This window comes from Rhinatrema bivittatum, chromosome 8 (assembly GCF_901001135.1).
Source record: "Rhinatrema bivittatum chromosome 8, aRhiBiv1.1, whole genome shotgun sequence".
NCBI lineage: Eukaryota > Metazoa > Chordata > Amphibia > Gymnophiona > Rhinatrematidae > Rhinatrema > Rhinatrema bivittatum.
This window is the reverse complement of record NC_042622.1, coordinates 155,120,551-155,137,811: the sequence shown is the minus strand read 5'-3', so window position 1 is coordinate 155,137,811 and position 17,261 is coordinate 155,120,551. Positions and strand designations below refer to the sequence as shown.

General features: G+C 48.3%; 1 protein-coding gene across 1 annotated transcript; it reads right to left on the bottom strand.

Moving 5' to 3' along the window:
• Positions 1-8,777: 8,777 nt before the first annotated feature.
• On the bottom strand, positions 8,778-12,666 carry B4GAT1 (beta-1,4-glucuronyltransferase 1). Its single transcript, XM_029613693.1, has 2 exons — positions 11,307-12,666; positions 8,778-9,470 (listed from the first exon to the last, which is right to left on the bottom strand). Exons 1-2 carry the CDS (start codon positions 12,423-12,425, stop codon positions 9,279-9,281), a joined length of 1,311 nt encoding a protein of 436 aa, XP_029469553.1. The 5' UTR covers positions 12,426-12,666; the 3' UTR covers positions 8,778-9,278.
• Positions 12,667-17,261: the final 4,595 nt, after the last annotated feature.

The following is a 17,261-nucleotide window of genomic DNA, read 5'->3' as shown; positions in this document are numbered from 1 at the left end:
CCTGTATAGGATACACATCGCACTGGTTTACATAGAGACTGAACTGTCGCCGTGGGGCGAATACAATGAACATTAGGTATAATGAACATGAAGAAACCAGGAACATGTGGTACAATAGAAATATACTTAAGTATAATAAACATAGGGCTATACATGATGAAACTTCCAAATAATCTTAGGGAACGCCATAATAAGTATCCTTCATGATGTGTATATATGTAGGAAGGGAATTCCACAAAGTGGGGCCGAAAATAGAAAAGGAGCATTCATAAGTCACAGATAGCCGGACAGGCCTGGGAGATGGTACATGGAGCATGTAAGCAGGTTTAGGGGTACAGAGATCTGTCTTCTACAAGACACAGCTGCCCTCCCACCTTACTTACTAGAAACATAGAAATGACAGCAGAAGAAGACCAAACGGTCCATCCAGTCTGCCCAGCAAGCTTTCACTCCCCCCCCCCCCCCCCATACTTATGTTACTCTTGTCCCTTGTAAGTGACTTTTTTTGTTCTATTTCCCTTCCACCCCCGCCATCGATCTATTTCCCTTCCACCCCTGCCATCGAAATTGAAAGGTGAAAAGGATCAATGTGTGGAGAGAGACAAAGAAATGGCAGAAATATTAAACGAATACTTCAGTTCTGTGTTCACTAAAGAGGACCCCAGAGAAGGACCATCGCTAGTTAACAAGAAATTGGAGGGAAATGGAGTAGATGAAACTCTATTTACAGTAAAGAGCTGGGGAAACTGAAAGTGGACAAAGTCATGGGGCCTGATGAGGTTCATCCCAGGATACTGAGGGAGCTCAGAGATGTGCTGGCGGGTCCGCTATGTGACCTGTTCAGTAGATCCCTAGAAATGGGAGTGGTGCCGTGTGATTGGAGAAGAGTAGTGGTGATCCCGCTTCACAAGAGTGGGAACAGAGAAGAGGCTGGTAGCTATAGACCAGTTAGCCTCATCTCAGTGGTGGGAAAATTAATGGAATCGCTGTTGAAAGAAAGAATAGTGAATAATCTACAGTCAGGAGAATTGCTGAACCAGAGGCAGCATGGATTCACCAGGGGAAGATCCTGTCAGACAAATCTGATTGACTTTTTTGACTGGGTAACCAAGGAATTGGATCGAGGAAGAGCGCTCGATGTCATCTACTTGGACTTCAGCAAAACTTTCGACACGGCCCCACACAGGAGTCTGGTGAATAAAATGAGAAACTTAGGAGTGAGTGCCAAGGTGGTGGCCTGGATTACAAACTGGTTGACGGACTGAAGACAATGAGTAGTGGTGAATGGAACTTACTCTGAAGAGATAGCTGTGTTGAGCGGAGTGCCGCAAGGATCGGTGTTGGGACAGGTCCTGTTCAATATCTTTGTGAGCGACATTGTGGATGGGATAGAAGGTAAGGCTTGTCTTTTTGCGGATGACACTAAGATCTGCAACAGAGTGGACATGCTGGAAGGAGTGGAGAGAATGAGACGGGATTTAAGGAAACTGGAAGAGTGGTCGAAGATTTGGCAGCTGAAATTCAATGCCAAGAAGTGCAGAGTCATGCAAATGGGGTGTGGAAATCTGAAAACTGTGTTCGATGTGGGGAGAAGGGCAGATGTGCAAGGAGCAGGAGAGAGGCCTGGGGGTGATAGTGTCTAATGATCTGAAGTCAGCGAAACAATGTGACAAGGTGATAGCAAAAGCCAGAAGAATGCTGGGCTGCATAGAGAGAAGAATAGCGAGTAAGAAAAGGCATGTGAATTTCCCCTTGTACAGGTTCTTGGTGAGGCCTCACCTGGAGTACTGTGTTCAGTTCTGGAGACCATATCTCCTTAGGGACAGAGACAGGATGGAGGCGGTACAGAGAAGGGCGACCAAAAAGGTGGAGGGTCTTCATCAAATAACTTATGAGGGGAGATTGAAGAATCTAAATATGTACACCCTGGAAGAAAGGAGGAGCAGAGGTGATATGATACAGACTTTCAGATATTTGAAAGGTTTTAATGATCCAAAGACAAGGACAAATATTTTCTGTTGCAAAAAAATCAGCAGAACCAGGGGTCACGATTTAAAACTCCAGGGAGGAAGATTCAGAACCAATGTCAGGAAGTATTTCTTCACGGAGAGAGTGGTGGATGCCTGGAACGCCCTTCCGGAGGAAGTGGTGAAGACCAAAACTGTGAATGATTTCAAAGAAGCGTGGGATAAACACTGTGGATCCATAAAGTCTAGAGGATGTGAATGAAGTGAAAAGGCATGGGGGCGGCTTGCGGGAATGACGGCTACTACCTGGAGATTAATATCCTAATTCAATAAACATACACACGATATGTTTATTGAATTAGGATATTCAATATCCTAATTCAGGAACACAAGGCCTGGATGAACCGGCCCAGCAATCGAGGTCAAACACTTGTAGGAACACAAGGCCTGGATGAACAGGCACAGCAATCGAGGTCAATGCAACTCCAACATTGCTCTATGCTTCAACGGCAAGAGGAAATGTGAAAAAAAAGGATTTGCATCCACAAAAAAGCAGGGGAGTAGCTTGCTTGATACGGCGGTTACTACCCCAAACCAAATAAGCCTGATACTTCACTTTCAATGATATCCAGCATAGTTCTCTGCTTCAACGGCAGGGGGAATGTTGAAAAGATGATTTATATTCGGACAATAACCAACAAGGACTGAGTTGCACAGGCTGGATAAACATGCGTGGGAGTAGCTTGCTATGACAGCGGTTACTACCCCTAAACAATTAGCTAGATACTTCACTTAGATGCAGCTCCAGCACTGATACCCCTAACCAATTAGCTAGATACTTCACTTAGATGCAGCTCCAGTACTGCTAACTAAATTGATGACGGGGATGGAAGGGAAATAGATCGATGGCAGGGGTGCAATCCTAAGTCAGGGAAAATACAACATGTATTCTCAGAAATCGACTTTTATTTATCAGATTTGGCAAGACATAGCATTTAGATAATAATACTTCCTATTTCTTAACATCCTGGCCACTAAATACCCGTTTTTCCTAAAGGAAGTTCTGTATCATGGGTGGTAAAACATGCCATAAATCATAGCCTACTTAATATGTTACTACTTATGGCTAACTTACTTACCCCTGATTCCAACTTCAGGCAATACCGCTGTTCATCTCTGAAGCAAGTTCCAGCTGGAGAGCTGGAGAATGTGGGAAGGGGAGAGGCTTGCTTCCTGGGCTTGGTACTGGCAGAGTGGGCAGGCTATCCAGGAAGGAGACTTGTTTCTGGCTCTAGTGCTTGCCAGCTGTCTGGGCTGGTTCTCACTTCACCGTCTATGACTCCGTGTCACTCTCCACCCCTGAGCCGGGGTCTCCTCTCTCTGATTACCTGGCCATACCGGGTCTTCTCCCTTCTCAATAGTCAGGAGGGCTGGTCTGCTTCCAGCCCCCCTTTGCTTTCAGGTATACCTCGGCACAGGCTCTCGCTCTCTGGGTTTTCTCCCAGGGTTTGTGCTCTCTTCGGGGGGTCCCCCGCTTCAGCCTTTCTCTTCCTTTTGGTTTCAGGGCCTCTCTCCCCAGGGGGGTCCATTCCTTGCCTTCTCTCCCAGGGTTTGCATTCAGGGTTTGTGCCTTTCCTCTTCCTTGCCCCCCTGACTTCTACTTCCCAGCTGATAAATATGCATAAGCTCATGCATAACCAGGTGATGTGTAGAGGGTCTTTTGCTGCATTGCAGGTCTTCCCCCCCCCCCTCCCCATTACTTGGGAGGGCTCCTGCCATGTTGCAGGTCCTTTTCCCCCAGAGAAAAGAATCAAAGAAGGAACCCCGAAGGGAAAGGGCAAGCTAACAGAGAACCGCAGGGTGAGCTGTCTGGCATCTGCTGGAGACAGACAAATACTGAAGGGCTGCAGGGTAGGCTCTGTCCTGATATAGGATACCCTTTCAGTTTTGGTCTGTCTCCATCTGCTGGACAGGAGGCTCAACCCATGTTCTGGACTGATCCGGGTACATACAGGGAACTAGATTTTGATTAAATAATGATCAGATCAGAGAACTATTGTGACAGATAAATTAGTTAAATTCAGCGAAAAACATGATGGATTGAGGAACATTTAATCCAGTGTGTGGGACCGTTGATAATCTGTAACCATCCGCATGCCGCCATAGTATTTAGGAGTAACTTGCCAACAGCTGGTAAAGGTGATGCATCAACTTGTACTTTGAAATCATCCAAGACTATAGTTTTCTCAAGATTAATATTTTGACGACTTACAAGTTCAAACAATGGTGAAATGTTGGGAGAAACCAAGCCTGGAGGACAGTAGGTTAGACATATCTTAATGTCACTGGATGTAAGAAAAAGAAACTCAAGGGGAAGAGAGGCCGAGGTGGGATGTTTTACCAATTGCAATGACTTTTTAAAAATCATTAATAAACCCACGCCCCTCCTATTGGTGCTTGGCTGAGAAATATAGCAATAGCCTAGAAGGCAACATTGCTTCAGGTGTGCATATCATAGTCCGTTGACCAAGTCTCAGTTATGCAGAAGCAATCAGATTTATGATCAGTGAGCAGATCACATATGACAGATTTCTTTGAAACGGACTGTGCATTAATTAACAAGAGTCACTGTAGTAGTGAGTGTTATTAACTGAAATGGTTGCAGTGGAATACATTTTAAATCAGACCTGGGACAGTGAGACTTCAGTTGCTGCTTCACCAGAAATCTTTATCCAATGATTGTTTGAACCATCTGATGAGCCATGGCAGATATGTAGCAGCAAATAACACCAGAAAGGTAATTAAAAGAAGGTGACAAAGCTGGAAGACACCGATAAAAATACTACGAAGAAGTGCACAAAAGGACAAGCTCTTTTGTATGCGTTCCTTTGTGTGCACAACAACGTGTATGCACCTAAGAACATAAGAATATGCCATACTGGGTCAGACCAAGGGTCCATCAAGCTCAGCAAGCTGTTTCCAACAGTGGCCAATCCAGGCCATAAGAACCTGGCAGTACCCAAAAACTAAGTCTATTCCATGTTACCATTGCTACTAATAGCGGTGGTTATTATCTAAGTCAACTTAATTAATAGCAGGTAATGGACTTCTCCTCCAAGGACTTACCCAATCCTTTTTTAAACACAGCTATAACTGCACTAACCACATCCTCTGGCAACAAATTCCACCTCTAGCATTTGCAACCTGCTCTTCAAACTCTTACGACCCCGAATGACGCCAGCAGGGCAGGATGGTCCAGCAAGTCCGCAGAACCTAGACACAACCTTTGAATATTGACCTCAATATGCATAAATAAAACACTTCAATAGTTTTGTGGTTTTCCCACCCAAGTGTACTTGGGAGCTATAGTTCATTTGCTAAGCTCTATCCCCTCTGAACAGCAAGTCCAAGCGTACATTGCACCCAACATGCTATTTCCACTTCCCAATCTCCCACTGTTTTAACTTATGATTATGTTGAATATTATTTATTTTGCATAATTTAAGATCAGACATTAATCCTGTTTCTCAACAACTCCACTTGCAAATTCATTGCTACCATAAGAGAAAGGCACCTCACCATGCCAGTACCCTCCCCCACCACAAAGCCTCTGTATTTTAATTTGTTTTTCTAGCCAGTCTTCTTGCTGATTTTTGGAGGTTGTTACTCTGGTTTGTCTTCAGATCCGGTGAACAAAACTGATTTATCAAACTGTGAGAAAACAAAGTGGAATGGGGGAAGAAATATCAAGTCAATATAATGACAGATTGAGCAGGGAATAAAAAAAGAAGGTGGGCCGGCTGGCCCAGTTGCAGTGCTGGTTCAAGGCTTCTGCTCCCCAGATCAGCGGGGGCTGGGGATGCTGTGGAGGCAGCAGTCCTTAAGGGCAGGAACTCATATCATAGTTATTGAGCAATGGTGACATGCTAGCTAGCTGGCTGGATTTAGGACCCAAAAGGAGCCCTCATGCATGGCCTCCAGCTGAGGACTGTCACTGCAATGACTGAACTAAAGAAAGCTGGGAGGTGATTTTATAAAAAAGGGACAATTCTCTGGTTAGTTGCAAATGAAGGGCTCATGGTACCAAATCACAGTCATGGTTCTGACTGAGCTTGTAGCCCAAACTGCAGGGCTTTTCCCTCCCCCAAAAATGAGGGCAAGGCAGAAACACCAGCATCCAGTCCCAGATGTTCAATTTAAGGCAGATTTGCCCCAGAGAGCAGATTCAATTTAGAGGAACAAACCGGTCTTGAAGAGGCAGATTGGGAAGGAGGCTTGGAATGCAAATTGAACTACATAGGGCAGGGAGTTAGACTGACAACCTGGTCTCAGCCCATGGAATCGAAGGGCCTGCCTGGGCATACGCAGTGCATTGTGGGATAGAGGCTAGTCATGCTACAGTTAAATGGTAGGCAAGTGCTTTGCTGTTAAGGCTGGAGTCATGTGATTATGGAAAGCATACTTGTGCAGAGTTAACTGTTTCTCCATCTGCTTCTGCTACTCACAAGTAAGTGCTTTTGCACTTGTCTTCTCCTACCCCCTTCCTCGTGACCATCCTTCATGGGCAAGCTGCTCTTATCTGTGCTTTCTACTCTAGTGCCAACTCCAGATTCCTTGCCTTGACCCACACCCCTGGCAGGAGCAGTCACGGGAGGAGTATCAAGTGCCCCCTTTGATGAAGCAACTAGCTAGACAGAGGCCATCTCCAGTGATGTGGCTGCATAAGACTCAGGAGAGGTCCTGACTCCTGCTCATCTTGCTTAAAACCACACCTTTTTCAGGTTGTTTTTCAATCTTAAATACTGGTTCTTCCCAGGTGAATGAATAGGAGTCCTGCTTTATACAGGACTGCCCTGTTTGTTAAGAAATGATCCTATATCCAGCTTAAGCAAGAACAGGATACTCAATTGTCCTGTTTTTCAATCTGTCTGTAAAAGTAATTTGAATTTAATATATGATACAGTGAGGAGATCCAGGATTTTTAAAAAGGGAGAGGGCATAGTGTAGATGGTGTGGTTCATCATCTCTTACTCCTTCCCCTTTCACTCTTATTTTGACTTCTGTTGTCTCAGGAAGCATGAGAGCAGAAGGAGGAACAGCCACAGAGAGTGGGAGTGTGGCTTACCTGTGTGACCAACAATGTCTTGCCTGCTGAAGGAAGGTTGGCCTTTTAGAAGTGGTAATGTTTGACATGGCTTTGACCAAAGATGTGTCCTGTATTCTGGGGATGCGACAATAGCCTCCCTAGCACAACCCGTTTACATGGTACGCTCATTATCCCCCTTAAACAAAGACCCTGAGTGCTCTGCTTAAGGTGTGCAGGAGTCAGCTTGCAGGGATCCCAGCTCTGTGCATGCCAACATGGGGCAGAAGAGAAATACATGGTTTTCTAGCTGGGATTACTGTGCTCCCAGGGAGGAAAATGCAAAGCATCCATTTGGACGCTTCACACAGGAGAATTGCTCAAGGTGTGGGAAACGTGGAATTCCTTTTCACTGGAGAAAAGAAGGGTATATAGGCATTCCCATTTACAAACAAGAAGTTAGCCCTCTAATGCTTATTATGCATTAATTTATTGGTGGGGTTTTTTATTTTTTGTTATCTGTTTATCTTTGAGATCAGCTTGGATAGGTGGTTAACAAGTTCACTAAAAAAATTAAACAAATAACTACATTTTCTAAAGGCAACTGGGTGCTGTACAGTGCCTGGGAAGTTCTTTGTTTCCTGCATATGTATATAAACAGTTCAAGAGTTCTACTTCCTTAAACATTGAATTTGACACTCACTGTTTCCTACTGTGAGTAGACAGGCATTATGGAAAAATGAAGTCAGTTGGTTTGCAACTTCTCTCTCAGTACAGTCTGCTGTTATTAAAATAAATGGACAGGATCTGCACTTAGAGCCACTGAAGGGAAATTACTGTACGAGTCACTACCTGAGGGCAACTTCATCAACAGACTAATTTATTAAGGAACCCAAGGCCATATAAGAAGCTTGATCCAAGTAATGGCTACACTACCTTCTCCTGATCATAGTAAAAAATACATTTCCTGAAGCCTCCTACTTGCCTTGTCTTTGTGTCTTGACTAGATTGTATAAGCTCCGCGGAGCAAGGACTGTCTCTTATGTATATTTATACAGCACTGTTTACTTCTAGTAGCACTACAGAAATGATTAGTAGTATCTGTAATAGTTTCCCAGCTGTGTTGAGTCCATTTTTGGAGAAGTTGAGTTGCCAACTGGCTCCAGATTTTCAGGACAAAGATGATCCAGTCCTGGTTTTACCCCACTGCAGGCAGGAACTTGTAGTTTTGCTTTTCTTAAGGCATGCATAGATAAGTCAGAACTAAAAATCCCTGCATGGAGTGGGGTAAAACCAGAACCTGATCAATCTGTCCTGAAAATCTGGAGCCAGTTGGCAACCCTATGGAGAAGAACATAGAAATGTGTGAATATAATAGAAAGCATTCAGGCCCTTGGCTGTATGCCTGCAGGTCCAAGGAGGCATCTGTGCAAAAATTAAAGTGAAACATTATAGTTTAATGACTTCACTGCCTCACTCAGGTCATCATCCCAAGGGTGATGATCCAGTCCTGGTTTTGCCCCATTGCATGTAGGGAGTTGTAGTTCCTCCTTTTCTTAATGCAATCTGAACAACTCCCTGGAGGCAAAACCAGGACTAGATCAGCCTCTTTGGGTTCGCCAGCCAGAGATGCAGATAGAGCAGGATACAAATTTTTAAAATAAGTAACTATCCTACCAACTGCAGTATCACCACCAGAGACGGAAAACAATGGCAGAGAGGTGATGGCTGCTCTACTACATGTATACTTTATTCAAAGTTCCAACAATAATTTAAACAGCATTTCAAATGTAAAAATACACCACCTTAAAGGCTGAATCGGGGGCTTTCGAAAATCCTAGTTATCCAGACTACAACTCCTAGAAACCCCTGGTAAAGATGCAGGACACGTCTTATTAGCTGATCCTCTGTGCACCTCTGAGAGAGGACAATTTCCAAACCATTTCACCACCATTAATTGGCCAACTGAAAATTGCCCTCCCTTAATGCAGTGTCCTTTTAGCCACACTGAGAGAAGGCATTCCCAGAGCCAGGTTTAGGTCAAAGAGGAAAAGGTCATACACAGCTTGCATTCTCAAATCTTCACAACTGCAGTAAAAGTGTCCAGATGCCATGGGCGATGTAGGGTTCCTAGGGTGTGCAGATAGTGCTGCTGTCTTTCTCTTTTAGGAGCTAGGACCCTCTCACCCCCCTGGGTGTAGTGTTGGCATCTCTCTGCAAGAGGGTTTTTAGCAGCGGCGGGAGGACAGCGGGTACTTCTGCTTCAACTCCTGCTTGAACTGCCGAAAGAGGGCCCTATTGCGCTGGTTCTCAGCTTCCTTCTGGGCATGGAACTCACCAGTCACCTTGAAGCCCTGGTGCACCAGGAAAGCATTGTCCAGCACGTGGAAAGTATGGCCTGACACATGGAGCTCACAGGCCTAGGGGTAGGGGGCACAAGAATGGGAAGGAAAAAAGAACAGCATTATAGTGATGCAAGGCTGAGGTGGAGGGAGGGTGCTACCATGATCTAAATGCAAAGGAGTGTTAACCTCAATAATACAATAATGTTAATCGGAAATAGCAATTTTAGTAAACAATTATAATAAAAATCACTGATAAAATAGCAATATTAATGTTATATTCATAAAGGGGCGGATTTTCAGCGCCCTGCTCGCCTAAATCCGCCCAAAACCGGGCGGATTTAGGCGAGCAGGGCCCTGCGCGCCGGTAAGCCTATTTACATAGGCCTACCGGCGCGCGCAGACCCCGGGACTCGCGTACGTCCCGGGGTTTTCGGAGGGGGGCGTGTCGGGGGCGTGTCGGGGAGCGGGCCCGGTCGACGCGGCGTTTCGGGGGCGTGTCGGCCGCGTTTGGGGGCGGGTACGGGGCGTGGCTATGGCCCGGGGGCGTGGCCGCGCCCTCCGTACCCGCCCCCAGGTCGCGGCCCGGCGCGCAGCAGGCCCGCTGGCGCGCGGGGATTTACGTCTCCCTCCGGGAGGCGTAAATCCCCCGACAACGGTAAGGGGGGGGTGTAGACAGGGCCGGGTGGGTGGGTTAGGTAGGGGAAGGGAGGGTAAGGTGAGGGGAGGGCAAAGGAAAGTTCCCTCCGAGGCCGCTCCGATTTCGGAGCGGCCTTGGAGGGAACGGGGGGAGGCAGCGCGGCTCGGCGCGCGCAGGCTATACAAAATCGATAGCCTTGCGCGCGCCGATCCAGGATTTTAGTGGATACGCGCGGCTCCGCGCGTATCTACTAAAATCCAGCGTACTTTTGCTTGAGTCTGATGCGCAAGCAAAAGTAGGCTGTTCGCGCGCCTCTTAAAATCTACCCCAAAATGCATGCTAGCAACTTAAAAGTAATATAATCTTGGTAACTTATTCATAAAGGGGCAGATTTTAAAACTTATGCGCAGGCGTAGATTTGTTCGCGCAACCCGGCGCGAACAAATCTACACCCGATTTTATAACGTGTGTGCTGCCGTGCGCATGTTATAAAATCCGGGCTCGGCCCGCAACCGGGCCCGAGGGGAGCCCCGATGGTTGTCCCCATTCCCTCCAAGGCCGCTCCGAAATCGGAGCGGCCTTGGAGGGAACTTTTTTTCCAGGCCCCCACCTTCCCCTCCCTTCCCCTATCTAACCCACCCCCCAGCCCTAACTAAACCCCCCCCCCCTACCGGCGCGGGCAGAACGGAGGAGGGCTCGGGACACACCCCCGGACTGCCATCACGCCCCTGGAACCCAGACACGCCCCTGGACTACCCACTTTTGAAAGCCCCGGGACTTGCGCGCGCAGCCGAGCCTATGCACAATAGGCTCGGCGCGCGCAGGGGCAGATTTTCTCAGGTTACGCACTTATGTTACGCGCGTAGCCTTTGAAATTCTGCCCCAAACTATATAGCGATTTCAAAGCAAGATAATGTTAACAACAATTTACAATCTCTCTCTGTGCTCCCATAAGCATTTCATAAGCATAGATTTGAGCAGTTGTTTAATTAGAACTCCTTTATTAGTCTGTCAAGGCCAGCGTGGGTTGCCTGAAGGAAGGAAGGGCACTGGGATGCTGTGACCTCACAGCCCATCGGTAGCCAGTCAAGAGCAGCAGCAACGGCGCTCTGACAGCAGCGAGCCAAGCAGGACGGTGAGGAGTTCATTTAACCATCCCAAACGCGCTCGGGTCACATTCACATGCAGCAGAACAGGGAAGTGCAAAACGCCGGCTTCGGCCTGTCTCCCATTCAAATGCAGCCCTCTCTCTTGGGTGGCAGGGAAGTTCCTACCTGGCTTATCCTGTTGAAACCGTATTGCTTAAACCTCTCATCGTAGGCAGGCACCGAGCGGGGGCCAATGTAGAAGGGCTCCCAGGGGTCCTTCCATGCCACGGTGTACGCAATCCGTAGGCTGGGCTCAGCCGGCAGGTTCAACCAATGGGAATAATTAGTGGGGGCCTGGCATCGCGGGCACAGCTCCTCGTAGAAGGGGCGGATCTCCCCCACCTGGTAGAGCTGCAACAGCTCTGCCTTGTCCACGGGCACCTTCCGGGCATGCCGGATCTCAAAAGCGGGCACTGCAAAGACCGCTTGCTCGCCACCCGGCTCCTCTCGCCTGCCGGCAGCCAGCGCGAGGAAGGCCGGGCGCAGCCCCTCACTGGGCAGCATGTCCATGTCCGTCACCAGCACGAAACGGGCCGCGGCGGCCATCCGGGCCACGTTGCGCAGGAGGTTGTTGGGGTAGGAGATGTTGGTGCCGAGAGCGTAGTTTCGTTGCGTCGCGCTGGTGTTGGCCACCTTCCCGAAAGCTTCGGCACAGCTCCGCAGGCGGGCAAACTCGCCACGGTCCTCCAACTCGGGGAAGCTGGCCAGATCGCCGGAGTGGCACACCAGGTGGAAAGAGACCAGCTCGCGAACTGGCATGCAGAGTGTGGTCAGGGCGTAGATGGCCAGGGTGGCCAGCCGGACCTCCTCTGGGCTGGGGGCGAAGAGTGCCAAGGAGAGGGGGCCCCGCCAGCGCTCCACCAGCCCCCGCAGGTAATGCAAGTTATTGAGAGTGGCATGAGTGGCCAGCACCAACTCCCGCTGCTGCTGTGGCGGGGCGTCCTCCTCCGCCTGGCTTGCTGCCCTTACGAGGTTTCTGTACAGCCGGTACTGCCCACTGGCATCCAACATCCCCCCCGATGCCAGCAAGTGCTTGAGATTCTCCCGCTTCTCGCGGTCCCAGCGGTATCTCTCTGCCTCTCCCTTCCTCGCGCTGCCGGCCTCAAACAGTTCCGAGTACTTGTACTGCTGCTGCCTGCCATGTAGCCGGGACAACAGAGAGAGATAGATCAGCTGCAGCAAAGCCACCAGCAGCAGGGCAGTCACCACCACCTTAAAAAAGGAACATTTCCTAGGCAAAAGCATCTGCAAACAAGCAAGGTGCAGGCGGATCCAGCTAAAAACCTCTGTACATCCAGAGTGAGGGAAGAAATTCTACATTGCAGTCACAGCTGTCATCTTCCCAGGCTGGGGAGTGTGTGCAGGCAGGCCCCATTTCCAACCATGCACCTCGGGATCACTTCTGCATCTGTTGCTCGCTGCACTGCTCAGCTCACAGCTTCTGCTGCTGTTTTCAGTGCAATCATTCTGCAAATGGCATCTGGGCTTCTCTGGCTGGCCCAATGCTGCCATCTGTCTGGCAGGAGGAGTCCATGCAACACGCTACAAACAGCAATAATTCGTTTACAAATATTTTCAGCTTCTGAATTTTGCTGGAGTTTCCTCTGGTTTTTTACAGTTCCTGCCCTTTCTGTATTTTGCAGTCTGTTCTTATATTCTCCAGTCCCTGCACTCTCTGCATTTTGATGAGGTCTCCTGAATTTCAGCTCCTGTGCTCTTTACATTTTGTCAGTTTCATCTGATATTTTCAGTCCCTTTACTTTCTGCCAGTCTCTTCTGGTATTTACCAGCCCTGCATTCTCTACAATTTGCCAGTCTCCTCTGCCATTTTGTCCCTGCGCTGCCTGTATTTTGCCAGTCTGTTCCAATATTCTCTAGTAGTCCCTGCATTTTACTGGAGTCTTCTCTGGTACTTTCAGTTCCTGCACACTCTAGATTTTGCCATGACAAACAGTGCTTTTTGGCTGTACCCTATTTTTATAAACACTCGGTGGCATCAACAACTGACAGTGCTTTGGGGGGGTTAAAATGACTACCATAACCTGAAGATCTATATACCAAGGCCTCCACGGCCAGTCTGGGGCCACCAGAAGAGCTAAGCCTCAGTGATGGGCTATCTTCTGCAGTAACCTATCAATCATGGGCCATGGAGGAAACACATATAGCAACTCATCCTGTGGCCACCCCTGCATGAGAACATCGAGCTGAGAGGTAGTTATATATGTGGCTCCTCCCACATTAAATTAAATTTCCTAGTCTTGTGTTCCAGTTGCTGCCCATGCATGCCAATTCACAGAACATCTGTCAGAGGCTTCCCCCGGAACTGAAATTTGGCAAGAACCTTGGCATGTGTGCACAAAGCTTGTATACTGTACATAAATCTTGATGCAGGACACCTGCACCATGAACTCCATGTTAAGCTCCATAGACTAACACTAGCCCCAGAAACTATACCCCACTTCTGAGCAACAGTTAGATTTCCAGATTAAGAAAACGAGTTAATCATATGTACCTCTCTGTATTGGGGAGTAATACATAATGCCTTGATTAACATGGGATTTTCATTGAAGCTCCATGGTTTGTGTGCACACATTGTTTGGATTCTAAATTCGTTAAATTGAGTAAAGTTGTGCATTACCGTGTGCCCAGAGCTGAGCACACCTTATAGCGAGGCCAGAGAATGGAGCACTGGCCAGTAGATACCAAGGCCCCTAATTCCCTACAAATTGCTACTATGTTGTTCCTCCTCTTATACAAGTAAGAGACAGAAAACTTATGTTATGTGTGCCGTCTGTGGCAGACCCATGGCATGGCCCTCTCACCTCTCTGCAGTAACTCCAGCTCCTGGTTCCTCGTCTCTGGCAGCAGTGGGCTGCCAGCAATGTCCTCGGGCCTCCCCTGGTGCCTCCGGCTAAGCTACAGTACCTGGTGTTCCCGGTCCAGCCACCGCGTCCATTGCTTCATGTCGGGCCTCTCTGCATGGCCAGCGAAGAGACACTGCTACACAACGCCGCGCCCCTCCCTAGGCGTGCGCATCACCAATGCTTAAGTAGGGCCCACGGTGGGAACCGAGCCGCAGCCGCAGTGGTACTTAAGCCTGGGCTCCGCTCCCTAGCTTTGCCTTTGCAACAGGTCTCCTCGCTGGCCGAGTACTCGTTGCCTTTTGAGAGTTTTGTCTCACTCCCGTGTTCCTGTTCCTGACTCCTTGCCTCAACGTTCCTGCTCTTCACCTTTCCTCAGATTGCCTACACGGACTTTGACTTTGCTTTGCCTGACCACGCCATTGACTCTCTCCAAGCCCGGACCTCTGCATTGCCTGACTACGTTGTTGCCTCTCTCCAGACCCGGACCAATGCATTGCCTGACTTCATCGTTGCCTCTCTCCAAACCCGGACCTCTGCATTGCCTGACTTCATCGTTGCCTCTCTCCAAACCCGGACCTCTGCATTGCCTGACTTCATCGTTGCCTCTCTCCAGATCCGGACCTCTGCATTGCCTGACTTCATCGTTGCCTCTCTCCAGATCCGGACCTCTGCATTGCCTGACTACGTCGTTGCCTCTCCAGACCCAGACCTCTGCATCGTTTGACTACGCTTGACCATCTCCGTGTTCAGACCTCAGCCTTGCTTGCCACTGCTTCCAGCCCTGACTCAAGCCTGTTCTGAGATGCCTCTTCAGCCTACTACCTGGACTTGCTCTATTCAGGCTTCGGCCTGCTCCTGCTTGGGCGCCCCCTGCTGCCTATGTTCCTTTGGCTCCCGAGTCTCCAGGACACTACCTCATCCATTGTAGGACTGTACCATCTTCCTACTGCTGTCTATAGGCTGATCACGATCTCCTTATCGACAACATACAGAGGCCCACCTAAGTCCAGCCGGCCCTGGCACACAAAGGCTCAACCCGTGGGGAACGAGGGCTGGTATTGGTGAAGCTCCAGCTGGTTTCCGTACATCAGCCTACTTCGCCTGCTGATGGTGGGGACCCGTAGATCCCTACCTACGGGTTGCGTCAACCCCACCTCAGTCCAAGGGTCCACCTCTGGCACAATGGCTTAAGTTTAAAGGTAAACTTTTTCAGCAAAATGACCTGTCCTGCCCAGCCACTAATGCAGCTGGGATGCCTTAAGTTCTAAAAATTAGTTATAAGTTCATCATGTTGGGGAGGAATAGGGGGTTTATCAAGGCACGTTTCATTTCAACTTTCACGAGTGCTTGTATTCATATCCATCACACATCCTACTCTTTCATTGCCAGATCAGGGCTAATATTTGGGCACAGCACCACGGTACCTGACTCCAGGAATCCCCCACCCTGACATATAGCCTTCTTGCATAAGGTGCCTATCAGATACTTGTAACGTTTGCCGGTTGTGGGGTTGTCTTGCGACCTATAGCACTCCCCCTAGGACACAGATGGCCTCCTAAGAGGCAGGAATGCCACCATGACGCCATCTGCACTGCTGCGGTGCGGCGCCTTATGAAGTCCTCGCAGCAGGAAACCCAAATGCTGGTACTCTGCGATGATGTCACACAGGCCCAGCCACACTCCACAGGATTGCCCAATTGACAGGTCTCCCAATCCTGCCTTTCCTTCATTCCAGCCCTTCTTCATTCTATTCAGCACTGACCTCTGGATATTCCTCTTGCCTGCTGCTAGCCTCAGCTATGAACTCTATATATGCTGCATTTTCTGCTTGCCTCAACCTCCAGCTACTCCTGGTAATTGTCTTGAGTTCAGCCTGTCCAGACCTTGGCCTTGTGCTAGATTCTCTCTCTCTTTATATGGCCTGTGGGGACCCTCACCTAAGACCTGTTGGGCTCTGGAACCCAAAGGCTCAGTCCATGGGGAACAGGGCTGGTATAGGTGAGGCTCGTCTATTCCCTGTCCAGGGCGCATTCACCAGCTGCCAGCATGGGTTAGTAGGTTTGCCTACTAGGCTGCGTCAGTCATGGCGCAGCAGAAGGTCCACTATCCTTACAATACTCCTGATTTTTCTTTTTATGCTCAGGCCTTCTTCGCAAGGCTCCCATTACCACTCTCCCTGAAAGCAGATCGCACCTTCTCACACATATTATGTCCCCCCCCCCCCCCCACCCTGCATCATTCTAATGCCCCACCTCACCTCCAGCACCTTCATGTCACAAAGCCAAAATATAGGCAGAAAATTATAATGTATTTTAACTATCCACTCCATTATCTCCAAGTTTACTTTGATAACTTAAAAAAAAAACCTGTTAACAGAATGCAGGCATGCATTCAATAAACTTAAAACTCAACTGCATATTTTAAAAAAAAGCTTTATTAAAAAAAGTTAGCATTATAAAATTCAATAGGCAAGCACATTAAGTATCTCTAGACTTGTGAAAGAGGCATCAAACCAGAAAATAGATTAACTAGTGTTGGTCTGTAATTGCTGAAATTCAGAGTCAAGCAAATTTGAAGAGCTCCCTTTTAATGTCTTATTTTAGAAGGAAAACACCAGTGTGAAAAGATGACTGACCTGTCCCTGGACATAAAAGCCTGCCTGACTAGGCCCAAATGGTTCTCTAATAATTGAACTTGGAATGCAAGCTTCCTATTGTCTGCCAGGAGCAGCCATTACGTGACCAAATCAGCATGACCCTTGCTTCCAAAAAAAGCATGGGATTGTGGGGAAATGGCAACATCATTCTTTACTAGTATAAAATGGCTGCCCAAAGGTGGCTCAGTGGCAGAGCAGGACACTGCCATGTAAAGAACCTGGATTTGATTCCTGGATCAGGTATTCCACTTCTCAGGCCTAAGGATGCTGCAGAGACAGCACTCACGGTCCCTGGAGGGCAGGGAGTCTCATCTTCCACTGGTGACACTTAGTGGTCAGATTTCATCTATTCAGTCTTCAGGTCAATATTGAGATACTACTGGCAAAGTAAGAGAGCCAGATAAGATTTATCCGGATATCTTTCATGGGATATTCAGCAGCATGGCTATGCTGTTCCTGGCAGACAATAGCATGACTATGCTACTGAATATCCCCATATTTGCCGCTAGTTAGCCGGATAAGTCTGTTATGGAGCAGGTCTAACCTGATAAATCTGTTAGC